Source organism: Colletotrichum acutatum, assembly GCF_030867785.1.
Source record: "Colletotrichum acutatum strain CBS 112980 chromosome Unknown BDZ83scaffold_22, whole genome shotgun sequence".
In the NCBI taxonomy this organism is placed as follows: Eukaryota; Fungi; Ascomycota; class Sordariomycetes; order Glomerellales; family Glomerellaceae; genus Colletotrichum; species Colletotrichum acutatum.
In genome coordinates, this window is record NW_026849016.1 from 179,044 (window position 1) to 196,923 (window position 17,880).

The following is a 17,880-nucleotide window of genomic DNA, read 5'->3' on the forward strand; positions in this document are numbered from 1 at the left end:
AGTAGATCTTTCACAGAGTTTGGACGACGATGAGGGCAAGAATCGCAGGACCAGAACTTTGGACTAGGCGGTAAAGAAGAGACCCATATTGCACTGACCCGTTTGTTTTTTGTTGGATCAAAAGGCGGGATCACAAGCGGCGATTATCCCAGAGGACCCCTCCGAGTGAGTGACCTGCGATCTCGTCACTTCAAGGATATCTGTAAACCCCGTTTCTGAGGTGAGCTTCCAACCGGTTGCTTTCCACGTGAAAGGGGGATAAGAAGCGGCCCTACGATGGATAGTGAGGACTTGAGGAACCGGTGGAGGCCCAACGAACCTTCGCTGGGCAAGCGAGGTCGGCCTGGGGGTGTTTGGTGAGGTACGTAACTAAGGTAGGTAGGTACGTAGTAAGGTGCCTTACCTAGGGGAGATACTTTCCAAGGTTCTAAAGGTAAACTGGGCTAGAGGCACGGTACTTTACCTTAGGTATCTTCCTGATAGCGAGCAGGCGTCCAGTGTTTCACGGTGGCTGTAGGTGCATTAGACCGCTGAGGTTACAACGTGCTCCAGCGAGCTTCCACTGGCAGGCGAGAGGTACCCGCCTTTATCTGCCAATCAGAACTCGAGCGCGGAAGTTCCCCAGGAACCAACAGCTCCAATCCCTGCTGGGATCTCGTCACCGGCTGCCGGTATTGGCTGGAACCTTGTGCTAGGCGATCGCTCCTTCCGCTGACCTCAGGGAAAACCTCAACCTTGGAACCTTCCTCTTCGCAGCCTCGCTCCCGTGCTGAAACCACCCGCCGCCGTCGTTCCATCCCACCTGGCGCGGCTTATTTCCACCCTCAACTTCCTCTTCCCAAAACCACGCGATCGCACCAATATTTCCCCTTCTCAACCCATTGACACGTCGACGCATATAGAACCGACACCTCAACAACACTGCGATCGACTGAAAGCCGATGGATTCCACCGCGGAAGCAGGAGCTGCACCTGCAGCAACCGCGGCAGAGGCGACAGCGCCCGCCGCCGCGACGGCGCCTACACCGGCATCAGCACCACAGCAACAGCAGCAACCAGCACAAACGGAAGCAATTCCCGCAGCTCCACCACCCGCGCAAACGACGCAGCAGCAACAGCAACAAAAGCCGCAGCAACAAAAGCCGCAGCAGCAGCAGCAGCGACCTCCCGCCGTGCAGACGCGTGATCGATTCTTCCAGCAATCGCTCGGCGGCTCCTTGAACGCCAATGTGAAGAAGGTACGTCGCAACCCTCGTCAGAGCCCCGGCGCATCAGACCACGCGACCTACCCAGCATCGCGGCTTTCATCCAACGGCGTCCCCTTTGCCTGTTCCAGAAGCACAATTTTTTCTCCGATGATGGGTTTCGATGCAATTGAAGAGTCAATGGAGCTGACTTACAACACGCAGGCGCGCGTTCTTATGGTTGGAGCTGGCGGTATCGGATGCGAATTACTCAAGAACATCGTGCTTACGGGTTTTGGTGAAATTCACGTCGTCGACCTCGACACAATCGATTTGAGCAACCTCAACCGACAATTCCTCTTCCGACACGAGCACATCAAGAAGTCCAAGGCATTGGTATGGTACCAGAAGCAGTGATATAGATGTGGAGAGTATTGCAATACTGACTTACAAAAAGGTGGCCAAGGATGCTGCGCAGCCCTTCAACCCCAAGGTCAAGATCGTCGCGCATCATGCCAACATCAAGGACGCCCAATTCAACGTCAAGTGGTTCCGCGACTTCAACATTGTCTTCAACGCGCTGGATAACCTTGAGGCTAGACGGCACGTCAACAGGATGTGCTTGGCCGCGGACGTACCTCTCATCGAGAGCGGCACGACGGGATTCAACGGCAACGTCCAGGTCATTAAGAAGGGTGTTACCGCATGTTATGACTGCACGCCCAAGGAGACGCCCAAGTCTTATCCAGTCTGCACCATCCGAAGCACCCCTAGCCAGCCCATTCACTGCATCGTGTGGGGCAAGAGCTATCTTCTCAACGAAATTTTTGGCGCGAGCGAAGACGAGTCCGCTTTCGACAACTCGGCCGATGCCGACAATGCCAAGGAAATTGAAGAGTTGAAGAAGGAAGCCGCGGCTCTGAGAACGATTCGCGAATCCTTGGGCACCGATGCGTTCCCGCAGCTGCTCTTCGATAAGGTCTTCAACGCCGACATCATGCGACTTGCGTCCATGGAAGATATGTGGAAGTCCAGACGGAAACCCGAGGCTCTCGACTACAAGACCCTGTCAGAGCAGTCAGCCGCAGCCCTCGCCTCGAAAGAGAGTATTCTGCAGGGAGGACAGCAAGTATGGGCGTTGGAGGAGAATTTTGCAGTCTTCGTCGACAGCCTGGATCGTCTGAGCAAACGGATGCAGGAGCTGAAAAAGGCGCACAAAGAGGACGCATCTGGACCTGAGCCCCTGATCACCTTCGACAAGGACGACGAGGACACGTTGGACTTTGTGACCTCGAGCGCAAATATTCGATCATCCATCTTCGGCATTGAGAGAAAGTCGCGCTTCGATATCAAGCAGATGGCCGGTAACATTATCCCTGCCATTGCGACAACCAATGCCATTGTCGCCGGCCTGTGTGTTTTGCAGTCGTTCAAGGTGCTGAGAGGCGATTTTACTCAAACCAAGGAGGTAAGGTCGAAACCTTTTGCGTCTTTGGCCCAAATTCGGTTTTCTAATGTCTCTATCTAGGTGTTCATCTCTCCTCACAATCCTGCCCGTCTGCTTAACTCGAGCAAGTACCGCGCCCCTAACCCAGATTGTCCGGTATGCAGCGTATATCAGACGAGCGTCACTGTCGACATGTCCCGAGCGACGCTCAAGGACTTTGTGGAAGACTTTGTGCGCCTGGAGCTTGGCTACGGTGACAAGGAGTTCGCCCTGAATAATGACGTCGGGCCGCTCTACGACCCGGATGAGACGGAGAACCTCTCCAAGAAGCTCAGCGAGCTTGGGATCAAGGAGGACTCTTTCCTCACCATTATTGACGAGGACGATGAAGAGCCCTATGTCAACGTCGTCATCAGCATTCAGGAATCGTACGTTCATCTGCTCAAGAGCTAGTATTAAACCAAAAGCTAACAACCAAACAGCAAGGAGCCCCTGACTGACAAGCCCATCCAGGGCTTGGTCGCGGACAAGAAGCCCGAGATCCCTCGCAAGCCCAAGAAGGAGGCATCTGCCGAATCCAACGGCACGAGTGAGCCAAATGGCAAGCCCGCTGGTGAGGCATCGGAGGGGACACCTAATCTCAAGCGGCCCCGGCCGGATGACGGAGACGAGCCGATCGAAGCTAAGAAGGCCAAGGTTGTCGCGACCACGAGCGGCAGCGACGACGTGGTTATTGTGGACGATTCTACCGGCGGAGCCATTGTCATTGACGACGACTGATTGCGCATGGATCCACTTTCTTCCAAGTCAAGGGTGTTCCTTCTACGTAAAAATGGGAGCTGCACGCCAGCTCAGACGGCACTGAGCCCGCCATCCAAGTTGAGGATGCAGTTGTTGGCGTAGGTGTTTTGAGCAAGAAAGACGGCAGCATCGGCGACCTCGTCAGGCCGCCCCAAGCGGCCGAGTGGTATCCTCTTCTCGAGAGGTTCCCGCGACATTGCTGTGATAATTTGTATATTAGCTGTTGGCCTACCTAGCCAAGGAATCTTGGTGTATGAGGTCCTCTGAGGTCGGGCCCGCGAATGAGAGACAAACAGAGGATCTCTTACCGGCAAGCATGTTTGTTTCTATGTAGCCAGGAACGATGGCGTTGGTCCTGATGCGCAGTGGCCCTAACTCGACGGAGAGGGCGTGGGTGAGGCCTTCAGTAGGGCGGCACGGAGGTGTTAGACTTGCTTCACTAAATCGGGGGAATGGGCTAGAAAGGATACAGCCACGGCGACCCCGCGATGTATGAGAGACGAAGCAGAGACCAATAAAAAGAAGAACCTACCAATGATACCGGCCTTTGATGCAGCGTAGACACTTGTGCCAGGGCTGCCCTTTTCGGCCAGTAAGCTAGCAACGTTGATAATGCAGGCTGAATAGAGTGGATCGCGTGGTTAGCGGGGCTGTTGATGCAGTGCGTGCGCGTAAGTGATGTGTGCAGCACATCGTTGGCATGAGGCTGGCGGATCTGTGCGGTGCGGGTGGGTGTTGCGATCGGATCGATCGTGTGTGTGTGTGTGTGGCAACAACGGGTTGTGTGGGAAAAGCGAATATGCATGGTTTGTAGCGATGTGCCATGACTTACCATCCCTGTCTGCGCGTCTGCGCTTCATGCGTTGAGCCATGTACCTAGACATGAAAATTGTGCCCATGAGGTTTGTGTCGATGAGCTCTCTTGCGGCCTGTGGGGAGGTGTTTTGCAACAGCTGGAATTGCGCAATACCCGCGGCGTTGACAAGGACGTCTATCTGGCCCGTTCGTTTCTGAGCAGAGGAACGGGGAAGTCCCTGTCAGTTAATGTGTCTACCTATTCATGGTGCGATAGCTAGGTAGCCTCGTTTCTCTCAATGCAGTATTTTGATGTGTTGTTGATGGCAGGTGGAGGTACGAAAGATGGGTGGGGGATGAAGACAAACCCAGATATCATCGAGAACAGCCTCATCACGAGCGTCGGCGGACACGTCCATGACGGCGTAGGAATGGGCTGGTTTAGCCTCTGAGGGCGACGACGAGGTGGAGGCAGAGGCAGAGGAGGTCAGAGGGGCGAGGCGGTGATCCCGGAAGGGCGGGAGCTGGGCGCAGAGGTCACGTAGCTTGTCTTCCTTGCGGCCGAGGAGGGTCACCAGGGCGCCCTCGGCGGCGAAGCGGGAGGCAATTGCGGCGCCGATGCCTCCGTAGGCGCCGGTGACGAGGCAGTGTCGGGCTCGGAGGGGAAGAAGGGCGCCGGACATTGTGATTGGGTTGAGTGTCCTGACGTAAGGTAGCTGTTCTAGAACCCGTGTTTGCTGGTGAGAGTCTCTTTACTCAGTACGACGTGTGTTTGAGTACGATGGTGCTCGTCGATGAGGATCGGGCGGTTTAGCTTAATGGTTGGGTGAGGTGAGGTATGTGGAAGGGGAGCTCTGGAGCTTCGAAGCTTTGGACTTGTGGACGCCGTAGAATGTCTAAGATGCTAGATGCCTGAGTCTAGAATTCTGGTGGGGGTGTCGTTGTATTCTGCATGGCATCTTCCGTGTAACCTTTCTAGAGCAGGCACCCCATTGCCCGCCCTTGCCCGCCTATTTTACACTACCTTACTCAGTTTGGTAGGTACTCGGAGTAACCTGAGGCACCACAGGGCACCTACAGGTCATTATTCTGGTAGTGACGAGAAGAAAGCGACAGGAGTGACGACAAACAATGACCAGTGAGGTCAGAGTGTCGTGTTCTCGAAAGGCAGAAAGAAGGGGCCCTCGGACTAGTTCAATGCAAATGCGGAATGGTCTTGGGCATCTGAAATCCCCCTCTCTGGCGAAAGACGGTAGTTAGTGCATAGAGAATTAGACCAAGACAGGATGAGACGAGAGCGAGAGCTGCTGATTCTGGGGAGATGCTTGTTCGAGGAGAGGTTAGCTTGGGCGGCCGTTGATGTCTGTGTGCGCGTAACAATGGCATTATTCGGGGTGGTCCTGGTGGATTTTTCTTGTCTGCCACTTGGGCTGCTGGATGACTTTGCTTGGAAGGAGGGGGGAGGAGAGAAGGAGGAATCTGATCCCGAGGCTTGATGGATACTTCGTTCGCTGCCGCCCCATTTGCTCTATTCATACATCTTTTCGTCATCTCATATTCAAGCTCTTTGATGGTGAGACAGATGTCTGTCCGTTGAAGACGTGAGCCACCAGTGGACCCCACTCCTTCTGGTGCATGAAGAGAAGAAGAGAAAGACCGAGTCGAGGTCCATGATCTCGTGCCCTTGTGCCCGTGTCAATCTCGAGGTCTTTGCGAGGCACTGTATGTCGAGTTGGGTGTTGAAAGAGGAATGCATCCATCATACTGAAGGTACTTACTTATGCAATCCATGTGAGTTAAGGTAGGTAATGGAAGTAGTAGTGGTACAAGGTCGGGACTGGGGAATCTCGACGGCGGTCCACATGATAAGTACATTCCATAAGTACCCGAAGCCTGTGAAAGTGAAAGCTTGAGGTAGGCACCTTATTGGCGACTTCGAAGCTGGGAAGAGCTAAGGCGAGCGCCCCCGCCGTTGTCGATTCAAAGGTTGAGCAGTCTCGGTTGCAAGTCCAAGGTGCTAGGGGTGGTGGGTGGGCGCAGTGGTCACTGTACTGCTGTCAGGTACCGATCCATCTGAGATGCTTCCATCTTTCCATGAGGTGTTCGTAACGCCTGACACAACGTAGCGCTACCTTAGCGCGGGACCCTTCCGTGCCAGATTCATTGTCTCTTTTTTCCTTCCTTCTTTCTTCAGTCTACCCGTTGTGCCGTTCAAGAGGACCTCTATGCTCCTTTCCTGTCGTCTCACAAGGTAGCCAAGTATTGAAGAATATACTTTAGCTTACCTCAAGTGCCTCTGCCGGCGTCCCAAGAGTAACCCCTCAAGAGAAAGGTACATCGTCTGAGGACTAAGGTACCACAGAGTAAGTTAAGTAAATGTACCTTGCCCAACACAGCACACCACTCCAGCAGTTCCAGTTCGAGTTCCAGTTACAGGTTCCCACGCCCGTTTGTGGCGCGAACGCAACATCGCAATCCCACTACCATCCATTTGCTGCACCTGCGAATTTCCCCTGCTCTGTCATCGTTTCCCTCCCACAACCTTGACGCCAAACCTCGCTTCCTGCGACATGCTCACAATCTTCTAGTCGTTGGCGATTCCTCCTCTCTCCCAGCAAGCGCATCGCTCGCTCCTCGGCCTCCTAACGAAGTAACCGCCCCCCGATGCCCAGTCGCTCGCCAACTCTTCGAGCAATTGCATCCGCATCTGCTTCCCCTCCACCTTAAACGCCTTACACCAAACACTTCCCTCACCCCCTCCGAGCCTGCGACTCTACCGCGACGCAGACCGAACACAACTCGAAGAGAAACAAACCACACTACGAGAATACGAATGGCCGTATGCCTCACGATCACGACATCAGACACCGCCCGATGACTAGCCATACCAATGGCGCCGCATCTGCGCCGAATCCCCTGCCGGACGCTACCCTTGCGAATCCAAAGCTTGCCGACCCAGCTGCTATCGCCGAGGCCCCCGCCCCGCCTCTGATCGTAGTCAAGAGCCCCAGCGACGCCCCCGATGCGGGCCTGAGAAGTCTCGATCATTGTACGCTGCTACACTCTCCCAGCACTGCCTTTCGTGCCGTCACTCTTGTCTTGAGCCTGGCGCATCGACAAGAACCCCATATACCTTGCCCGCACGCAAGCCTCCAAGCCTTGAGCTGACCATGCCTGTCCACAGACAAGAGAGCGCTGCCCCCATGGCGATATCGACTGCGGCAGTCGCTGCTGCCACTGATCCGATGGGAGACACCCTACCTGGCTTATCTGCAGGAAACGATGCGCACCCCGTGGCTCGATAGTTACTTTGCGATCACGGCCAACCTCGGTACTCATACATTCTTCATGATCGGTCTACCCATGCTCTTCTGGTGTGGGTACGCCTCCTTTGGCAAAGGGTAAGCAGGAGTCGCCGTGCAGAATTCTATAGAAACTATCTGACAATCTGCCATCTCACAGTGTCATCCATATCCTGGCCGAGGGCGTCTTCTTTACCGGCTTTATCAAGGACTTCTTCTCCCTACCCAGACCGCTGTCCCCGCCACTGCATCGGATCACCATGTCTGGATCTGCTGCGTTGGAATATGGCTTCCCTTCAACACATAGCGCCAACGCCGTGTCAGTGGCTGTGTACGCAGTATTGCTTCTCCGGAGCCCTGAGAACGCCATGCCAGAGACGACCAAGACAGTCCTCGAGGGCCTGTCGTACTTCTATGCCATTTCTATCATTCTCGGTCGACTGTACTGTGGTATGCATGGCTTCATCGACGTCATCGTGGGCTCGGTCTTGGGTGCTGCAATCTCTCTTGTCGAGTTCCACTACGGCCCGCCGCTGGACGCGTACATGCACAGCAGCTCATGGTGGGCGCCCGTTATCGCTGCTCTTGTCGTCATTGTTCTCGTGAGGATACACCCTGAGCCAGCGGACGACTGCCCTTGCTTCGACGACAGTGTAGCCTTTGCTGGAGTCGTGATTGGCCTGGAAATCGGAACATGGATGTATGGGCGGACTTCAATCGATTCGTTCGGAGGATCTGCCCATACCGTCGAATCCATTGATCTCAACGCGCTGGGCTGGCACATTGTGTTAGCTCGTGTTGTGTTCGGCGTAGTTGTCATCCTTCTATGGCGAGAGGTTATGAAACCCACCATGCTCAGCGTTCTGCCTCACCTTTTCCGTCTCCTGGAGAAGGTCGAGTGGAATCTTCCCAGACGTTTCTTTACACCAGCGTCCATGTACAAGTCTATTGACCCGGGCTCGAGGATGGATACGCTTATTCCCAACGTCAGAGACTTGCCCCGCGTAGTTCAGTCCATTCGTCACCCGACAACGCGTGGTCGCTCGGTATCGATCGGACCACAGAGTGCCGCCGATGCGTACGAAACACTCGCTTACCGCGAGCGACGACGTAGGGAAAGTATCGGCAGCAATGGCAGCATCAAAAGCAAGGGCAGTATGCACGAGCTTCGAGAGAAGAGCAGCGACTGGGAAGGGAAGGGAGCAACATCTGGTGTCCAAGGCCACCACGGCAACTCCCTAAACGACTTTGAGCGCATGATGGGTACGGGCAGCGTGCTGGCGAGCCCGAGCGAGGAGAAGGGCGAGGTGGAGCTGAGGGTCGGCCAGCAAGATGAGATGAGTGAGAAGGAAATGTTTCTTCGCCTCATCCGCCCACGTGTGCGTTACGACGTTGAGGTGGTGACCAAGCTGGTTGTTTATACAGGTAAAGCTCAATCCCTCTTCCGCAAGATCCGATCTTGCTCCACATTTGCTGACAGATGCCGACAGGTATTGCTTGGCTGGGCGTCGGCCTCATCCCAATCATGTTCGAGTTGATCGGCCTTGGATCGAACCATCTCCGCACTGCGTGAACCAATTTCACATTTTGGATGGGATTCATTCTCCATGACCGCCCAGAGGGGTACCCTCAATTCACATATGTCTCTTCTATAAACAATTAACTTCTTGCATGGCGTATCGGCAACGTTGTACAGGAGACCTGCCGACGGGGGAATCGAGGGGTTTGGGAAGAGAAAGAGACGCATAGAACCTTTATCTTTTATTTTATTTTTACGAAGCACGATCATATTGTACATTCTTCTGGCAGTTGCATTGAGCCAGAGGCGGGGGTTTTTTTTTTTTTTCTTTGAATATTTACTCTTATGACGGTATATCATAAACGTCATTTTCTTCCACCCCGTAACGAAAAGGGCTATGAATTTGTTGGCGTCAAAAGGTGGACAGAAGAGTTTATCTACCTTACTTCCTGGTGGTACTATTGTGTGATTTGTTTGCCGAGGTAGAGACATCAGAGCTGGATGAGAGAAGCTTTGTTGGCGCGTTACATCAGTCAAGGATTATCTGCTGTCTTTGCCTCTGCTGTGAGACGTGCGCGTTACTATGGGCCACTTACTGCTCCAGTGTGACTGACGAGTAGCGCCTGAGATAAGGGCACCTCACCTCATCTCAGGCAAGGTGATGGGGAGGTATGATGCCTCTGGGGGTTGGCAGGCATGGAGTGAGACCCACGACAGCCACGCCAGCATACCTACCTAGGTGGTACTTTGTGCATTGTCTTCCTCAGACATGCTTTGTATCCCTCACGTTTTACTGCTGAACCAACTTCAACTCTGCCACTATCATCATTTGATGTGATGGCAGACCCTTTGCAACTGGAGCCTCCATCACCCTTAGTGATGTCTTCTCAGATCTAGATGATGAGAACCTTGATGGCTCATGATGAGCAATTGATATCTCGAGCTGCGTGCCCACACTGCGCAATAGCCAGGCTTCCGAACAGCGCCGACGGTGGTTTTGGTCGGTATTCTGAAAGGGGGCCCGAAAGAGGGCTTTCGAAGGCAATGGAGCAGTCCAGCGTCAGTATCCACGGGTGGTGCTTAGTCTGGAATCTCGAGGCAAGAGATGGCTCCCATCACAAGAAAACGATATTGACGAGCATCGCAGGAAACCTAGTCACCTTCAATGTTCAGTCGGCGGCGTCTGATTATGACTGGGCAGATGTTGGATCAAAGACCTCGTTCGAGGAGGCCCAAGTCCCCGTTCCTCCAGGAGTCAAGTCAAACCCCTCCCCCATGGTCGGGGACGTATGTGGGGGGTTCTGCAACTCTGATCTTTGCGGCTTCAGCTCTCTCACCCCTCACGCACCGCGGAGCGTGCGGAGTCGACTGATGCTGGACTCTACCTTAGGCAGGCGCATTCCGATAAGGGGCTCTCACACGATAATACCCATGGAAACAGATACTTGGGGACTTGGTTACGATCATCATCCTCGACAAGACTCAATGCCATTACCAACATGAGCAGACCGTCAACCGATCAAGGTCACCGTGAAGCCTTTGGTAGAAGTCGAGCTATCGCGGGCAGTGATGCGGAGAGGAGTCGGCCATTCCGCCCGGCAGCCCTTCTCCCCTACCTTACCTCAGGTCGCTTCCTCCGCCGTGCAGCCAGGCCAGGGTACTCGGTAGATTGGATCATCGGACGATCCGCTGCCGGCCGGCGGATGCCCTCGACCGGTAGGGCTGGATGGGTCACACCACCCCGCGGAGACTCTGGAACTCCAGGTGCCATGCGAGGTTATCAGATCTTGATGCTTCTCTCCATTGGTCGAAACTTTCGAGGAGGGGAAACGGTTCACGATTGCGTTCCTGGCGCGATGTTCCCCTGACACCGTTCGCTACAACGCCCGACCGGGAGCGACGGCATCTTCAGACATCAAATACCAGTCCATGGCAGGTTTCCGCAACGTTCTGTGCGGATTTCCAACATTTACAACGGTAAATATCAGGGAGAAGAAGAAAGTCACGCCGAGACACCAAAGGGCGACAGCTTGCACTACGAAGTAACCCAGCTCCACAGGATCCGAGACCATTGATTGTTTTAATGAGTTGCGCATTTTTGGATGAAGCCATCGAAATATCGACTCTGACAGTGCACTTATAGCTGATGAACCGCTCATATGATGGTAATTCTGAGCCAAGTTGCGCGCATAACTCGCAATCAAATGGCGTCGGCTAGAACAATTTCGCTGTGGTAACAAACTCGACCTGCCCTCACGTGGCGACGTCATTTCCCTGCACTTGCACTCCGGTGCCGGATTCTGCATTTGCCTCGCGTGCCTAAGGCACAGGGGAACCTCCCCAGTCGGGACTAGTGCAGATCTAATCAGTGTGGACCTCGGAAGCGAGGAACTGGAAGTCAAGGGGAAGAGACGGAACTTGGAAGGCACGAAGGCAAAAGAGGGAAGGGGGTCGCCAGCACTGCCCACTTGCCTGCCCCGTCGGATGCTGAAAATTGGAAGGTGAGGTGCCCGCGCACTTTCCGTACCTGAACCACCCGTTCTCTCCCCCCACAGCAAGCAGCAAGCGCAAGTAACAGCAACCACAGCCGCCGCATCTGCCCGATGGTGCAGCTCTTTCTCAACCCGACACCTCTGGTTTTTGGTTCTTTGCAACCAACCTAGAAGAAAAAAAGGCAAAAGGAGCAGAGGCCACGACCCTTTCGAGTATCCTTCAATACCTTGAATGTTTTCATCAGCCGACGAATACCTTATTTCTTACCTTGATGTAAAAAGCCCTCGTCTTTAGTAGGCTGATTTGTTTTGTCAGGTGCGGTGCACGACTGCCGACCGTACCTGCCTTCCCTTCCTTACCTAAGAGTAACCGTCAACCTTGGGAGGTGCAACTTCCGCCCTGCCTGCGCCAGCCCTGGTTCATCAGCCCAGATCCGCCAAAAATCGGCCCATTTAGCGAGCCAGCCCAGCCAGACGCAGTTTCCTCAGTCCTGCCGCTCCCTCTGCGAATACTCTACAGTGGCCAACCCCCCGCAGGATCTGATAACCAAAAGAACCGAACGAATCTGTTCTCCGCACTCAACTAGACGTCTGCACCTCATATTTTCGGCGACTTGAATACACCAAGCCTGCGCACCCTCCTGACACAACCATCTTGACGACGTGCGAGGCAGAAATTCCCAGCGCATCAACGGTCGCATGTAGTCCCCTCCACGATGTCGACCGACGCTGTCAGCGCTCCAGTCTCGGAGCCTGCACCTGTGCCGGCGCAATCCACGACTGGTGACCAGGACGAGGAACCAACCCTTGGCCAGATTGAATGTGCAAAGCCCGCCTTCCTCCACTCGCCCCCCGACAGCAACAATGCGCCCAAGTCGGACGCCAGCGACTCTGAGCTCAGCGATCTCGACGACGATGCCGTCGATCCATCTGCTGCTCCTGCGACCCAAGATGAGGTGCCGCCGCCCGAGGATGACATTGGCGAAGTCCTCCCCGACCACTGGTCCGGGACTGTCCCTGTCTTCAGGCCCACGATGCATCAGTTCAAGGACTTCAAGCTATTCGTACGCCCATGCCACTCCCACTTGTGCCCTATGTCCCCGTGTCTTTTCATCGGCTGACTGTGACCGTGCCTGTAGATGACCAAAGTCGATCATTATGGAATGAAGTCCGGCATCGTCAAGATTATCCCTCCCCCCGAGTGGAAAGAAAACCTGCCCCGACTCGATGACCTAGTGAAGCAGATTCGAGTTCGAGAACCAATCAAGCAAGATATCATGGGATCCAATGGAACCTATCGTCAAGTCAATATTCTTCATCAAAGATCCTACAACCTCCCGCAGTGGCGACAACTTTGCGACCAGAGCGAACATCAGCCGCCAGCGCGGCGAGGCGAGCGCCGAGCCAACGTCGAAAAGCCGAAACCCCGATCCGCCCCCAAACCTCGTACAGAAGCGAAATCGACTCCGGCCGGGTCAAGAAAGCGGGGCCGAGGTCGACCGCGCCGGGGCAAGGCCAAGAGCAAGAACCAGGATGACGATGAGGACGCCGAAGAAGAACAGGAGGAAGAGAAGCGACCGATGACGCCCGTCTCCCCTAAGCCGGCTGCGGATGCGGATGCCAAGGTCAAGGTCAAGAAAGAGGAAGTCGTTGACTCTGTAGAAGATCCGGGAATGGATGTCGACGAAGATGAACCACCAACCGTTGGCAGAATGGGTCGGATGGGTGGCGCGAGACAAGCGAAGCCAAAGACCCAGACTGTTTCGGCCCGTCGGAAGTACAGCAAGAGAGAAGGCTCCGCCATGATTGACGAAAAGGCATTCCAAGACTTTGACTACCAGATGGATGTCTCTGACTATACCCCTGAGCGCTGCGAGGAACTTGAGAGGATATACTGGAAAACTCTCACGTACGCCCCGCCGCTGTACGGTGCAGATCTCATGGGGACTCTCTTCGACGAGTCGACAGAAATGTGGAACTTGAACAAGCTCCCCAATCTGCTGGATGTTCTCGGGACAAAGGTTCCCGGTGTTAACACGGCCTACCTCTACTTGGGCATGTGGAAGGCCACTTTCGCATGGCATTTGGAGGACGTCGATCTTTACAGCATCAACTATCTCCACTTTGGCGCCCCTAAACAATGGTACAGCATTTCACAAGCTGACGCCCGCCGTTTCGAGGCTGCCATGAAGAACATTTGGCCCACGGATGCCAAGGCTTGCGACCAGTTCCTTCGCCACAAGGGATTCTTGATTTCCCCATCGCACCTCAAGCAGCACTACAATATCACTGTCAATAAGTGCGTCTCGTATCCGGGTGAATTCGTCGTTACCTATCCTTACGGATATCACTCTGGATATAATTTGGGTTACAACTGCGCCGAGGCTGTCAACTTTGCGCTCGACTCTTGGCTTCCCATGGGCAAGATCGCCAAACGTTGCGAGTGTGCACAGGCACAAGACAGTGTGTGGGTTGACGTATACGATATCGAACGGAAACTCCGTGGCGAGCCGACTCCTGAGTACGAGGAAACTGACGAAGAAGACGAAGAGGATGATGAAGATGAGGATGAAGACGACGCTACTGGCCTTCCGTCTCCTCCTGGTAGCAACGGCATCGTCAAGTCGGCTCGCAAACGAAAGCGCGCTGCTGGAGACAAAGAAGGCAAGGCAAAGACCAAGCGAATCCGTCTCAAAGTCAAGACACGCGCAGAGCCGACGTGCTGCCTTTGCCCCAGCGATATCCCTGGCGCAGAAGTTTTGCCAACAGACGATGGCCGCAAAGCCCATCGCATGTGCGCGCTATACCTGCCCGAGACCTATATCGATACCGTCGACGACAAGGAGGTCATTGCGAATGTTGCCAACATCAACAAGGAACGCCTGGATCTCAAGTGTCTCTATTGTCGGTCCAAGAAGGGTGCCTGCTTCCAGTGCTCACAGAAGAAGTGTGCCCGGGCCTACCACGCCACTTGCGCGGCTGCAGCGGGTGTCTTTGTCGAAGAAGCCGAAGTGCCAGTCTTTGGCGAAGATGGAACCGAGTACAAGGAGCAAGCCTTCGAGTTCAGCTGTCGCTTTCATCGTACCAAGCGTGATAGGAAACACACTGGTGACTCCTTGGAGGACGACGTGCGGATTCGCGAGGCTGCGACAGCACTCACCAAGGGCGACATTTGCCAGTTGCAGTACTTCAAGGGCGATATCTTTGCCGGTGTCGTGGTTGAGAATCGCGCCGATGAGCAGATGTTCCTCCTTGATATCGTTCCTAATGGGTATGTCTCTGTCGAAAACTTCATTGAACAAAGTCTGACGTGTTGTAGTGATCGTCTCGAAGTCGAGTGGAAGTGGCTTCTATTGCCTGACCCATCTGACTACCACCTTCCGAAGGCGTCTTCCAAGGCTATCCCGATGCCGTCGTCACAGAAAGCAAAGGAACGACTCAATGCGAAGCGCCCTGCTGACGAGATCCCGCGGAAAGATGCTCCCTTTGTTGAAGGCTACACATGGGCAGAGTTCCATCCATGCAACGAGTGTACTAATCCAAACCAGACCAAGGTTGATCTGTCGAAGGATAGCCAGGTCTGGCACTATCTTGGCAAGACGTCCACGGAGGCGAAGGCACAGTACTCCGATGATCCCGGCAAGCAGCTGCACAATTCCAAGAGCAACTTTCTTGATACCATTCCCAAGCCTCCCAAGCCTGTTTCCGCAAGCACATCGCATCGCAGGGTGTCAATCGTTCCACCGCAGCCAGCCCCATTGCCAATGTTTACGCCTGGAGTCGCTGTTCAGAATGGGCCCAAGTCGGAGAAACCGTACGTATATAAGCCCAGGAAACCTGTCGAAACCAACTACGCTGGTACCGGATCTTTCACCACGCAGAAGTTCACACCCAAGGCTACTGCGCCCCCGACTCCCGGAGGACAGCAGCTCCATTTCGGAGCTGATCCTCGATACCCGATCCCCGGGACCCAGTTTGTTCAACAGAAGTTTGCTCCTGACGTACATCAACAATATGTGCCTAGTTCCGCTCCATCTGGACAGGGTTACTACGCGGCTCCGAACTCGATACAACGGCCAAGCCCCTATAGCACCCCGGGGCCGCAACCTGCAGTCAGCGCGCGACCCACGCAACAAACATGGTCGACGCCATCGCAGAACTCCAGACCTCCTTTACCACACAGTGCTTCGCAAAGCTCAACTCAGCAGAATCATCGGAGATACTCGGCCGCCCCAACGCCTTCTGTCGCTACGAAATATGCATTCTTCCAGGTTCACCACAACAGGTCAGATTTTTCCAACCCCAGCAACTTTGTGAATGATACTCACACACTCCATAGAGACTCGAAGACGTACCGAACTCCTTATGCTCCATGGGGAGGGTTCACCAACGGATATGAAGGTAACCTGCGAGCTCACCTCATGAGGACGTCTCCAGAAGCCTTCTTCAAGAACCGGCAAGGCTCCATTCAGGGAGACACAGCGACACCTGCTCCGAATACGGGCCCGCAGGGACCTGCTTACGGTGGCCCATACCACAACACACTGACGAATGTGATGCCTCAAGGCTCTATTGGCATGTATGGTGTCAAAACAGCGGCCCCTTATTCTTCACCAGCACCGCAGATCCCTCAGAATCACACCAGGGCGCCGTCTTACTCATCGATATCTCCATCTCCAGCACCAGGCAGCTCTCGACCCAGCTCGCATGGTCAAAGTCAGGGTTGGCATGCGCAGCAGCCACAATCGGCGCCGCTACACCCAGCGATCCGGCCGCAGTACGGAGGCTGGGCGAATCATCAGCAACAGCAGCATTCTCAGCATCAACCCTCGCAACTGCCTGTCCCTCAGCAGACTCCGCAACAGTCTCCTGCCAGCCAGCCTCAACCTACCCAGACAAAATCTCAGCCTGCAGCAAAGCCCGCTGCGCCGAAGGTGCAGTACAAGGTATAACCACCTAGTCCATGACATTTCCTCAAGTGGGACAAGCCCAAGCTGATCCAATGATAGATCCCCGAGAAGCAGACCCCGGTTCCCCTCCCAGCCAAGTACCTTGCGGCCATGGGCATGATGCCTTCGGCTGCTACTCCATCCAAGGCCAGTTCGAAATCAACCGGAGCGTCTGTGCAAGACACGAACCCACCCCCGGCTTCTCGCCCGGGGAAGGATGTAATACAGAACACATCGACGGCAGCCGTCAATGGCCTTTCCACGCAAACGGCTTCTCAAGTGTCAAGATTAGCTGGCCCAACGACAGAGGCGGCGCCTCGCGTAGCTCAAGCTCCCGTGCCGGTACCGCACACGCCAGTGCCGGCTCCAGCCTCTCGAATGCCGTTTACAAATCAATCGATGACTACAGCGTTCCCTCGACAGCCTACGCAGTCTCAACCACAGGCTTACAATACGCCGTCGGCCCAGCCGTTCCCTCCCACGAGCCGACCACGGACTGAGCATCTCAACCCAGCGGAGCTCTTGGCCCAATTTGCCCTCACTCCGCGCGTGAATCCGCCGACGCCTACAGCCCCTCCCCATCAGTCCATACCGTCGCCGATTCCGCCGCAGACAGCTGCTATGCCAGGCTACCAGAGTCATGGTTCCAATTGGGGACCGACGCAGCAGCAGCAGCAGCAGACACAGCATCCCCAAGCTTGGGCGCCCCCGCCGGGACAGTGGCAGCCTCCACATCATCAGCAGTACCAGCATCCTCCGGCACAGCAATACCAACAGCATTATCAACAGCAGAATCAGCAGCAGCCGCCACCACCGCCGCAACAACAACATCAAATGCGAGCGCAGCCGTCGTTACCCCCGCCCCATCAAACTCCTGAGGACGAGGTTCCTCTGCCCGATGTGCCGACGGACTCAACAGCCATCGTCGAGAGGATGATGCAGAATCTCCGCCGCGCTGCGTTCCAAGGTTGATGCGAAATCTACCTGACCTGCACGATACGTGCACATGTTTGACTAGTCTATGATTCGAAAACCAGACACCAAATCTCTTCCAGTGAAATACAGTCGCCAGTTTGACTGAAGACGACCAAACGAGAAAGAAGGCGGGCGGTGGATGTGTATGGAATGAAGAAATATGCATGATTTTGTAGGGGTCTCGGCGTTGAAACGGGGTGTTGGTCGGGCTAATCTAATTCCTCTCTCATGGAAGTTTCGCTTTCGGGAAGGAGGCTCATGATGGATGGATGGGCTTTTTGTGTTTGTCTTTCACAGTTTTTGAGGTTTTCTTTGCAAAAGCGTACATTAGGTTTCAAGGAGCAAGACGCGAGGAAAGCAGGCTAGCTAGCTAGCTGTAGGCATCACTTGCTTTCCCTGGGCGTCTTGGGTGTATA

The 17,880-nt window shown here is 54.7% G+C and overlaps 4 protein-coding genes across 4 annotated transcripts; 3 read left to right on the forward strand and 1 right to left on the reverse strand.

Moving 5' to 3' along the window:
* Window positions 1-941: 941 nt before the first annotated feature.
* BDZ83DRAFT_649326 (uncharacterized protein) lies at window positions 942-3,411 on the forward strand (the record flags this gene model as incomplete). The annotated part of the gene is made up of 4 exons (XM_060510263.1): window positions 942-1,580; window positions 1,642-2,652; window positions 2,713-3,059; window positions 3,114-3,411. 4 exons carry the CDS (start codon window positions 942-944, stop codon window positions 3,409-3,411), a joined length of 2,295 nt encoding a protein of 764 aa, XP_060367775.1.
* Window positions 3,412-3,482: 71 nt separating this feature from the next.
* Window positions 3,483-4,910, reverse strand: BDZ83DRAFT_749774 (short-chain dehydrogenase; the record flags this gene model as incomplete). Its single annotated transcript, XM_060513815.1, has 5 exons — window positions 3,483-3,631; window positions 3,741-3,833; window positions 3,965-4,051; window positions 4,265-4,466; window positions 4,596-4,910. 5 exons carry the CDS (start codon window positions 4,908-4,910, stop codon window positions 3,483-3,485), a joined length of 846 nt encoding a protein of 281 aa, XP_060367776.1.
* Window positions 4,911-7,101: 2,191 nt separating this feature from the next.
* BDZ83DRAFT_717573 (PAP2 superfamily protein) lies at window positions 7,102-9,102 on the forward strand (the record flags this gene model as incomplete). The annotated part of the gene is made up of 4 exons (XM_060511962.1): window positions 7,102-7,276; window positions 7,412-7,628; window positions 7,690-8,954; window positions 9,020-9,102. 4 exons carry the CDS (start codon window positions 7,102-7,104, stop codon window positions 9,100-9,102), a joined length of 1,740 nt encoding a protein of 579 aa, XP_060367777.1.
* A 3,154-nt stretch (window positions 9,103-12,256) lies between these two features.
* Window positions 12,257-17,461, forward strand: BDZ83DRAFT_649329 (uncharacterized protein; the record flags this gene model as incomplete). Its single annotated transcript, XM_060510264.1, has 4 exons — window positions 12,257-12,604; window positions 12,680-15,825; window positions 15,880-16,486; window positions 16,550-17,461. 4 exons carry the CDS (start codon window positions 12,257-12,259, stop codon window positions 17,459-17,461), a joined length of 5,013 nt encoding a protein of 1,670 aa, XP_060367778.1.
* Window positions 17,462-17,880: the final 419 nt, after the last annotated feature.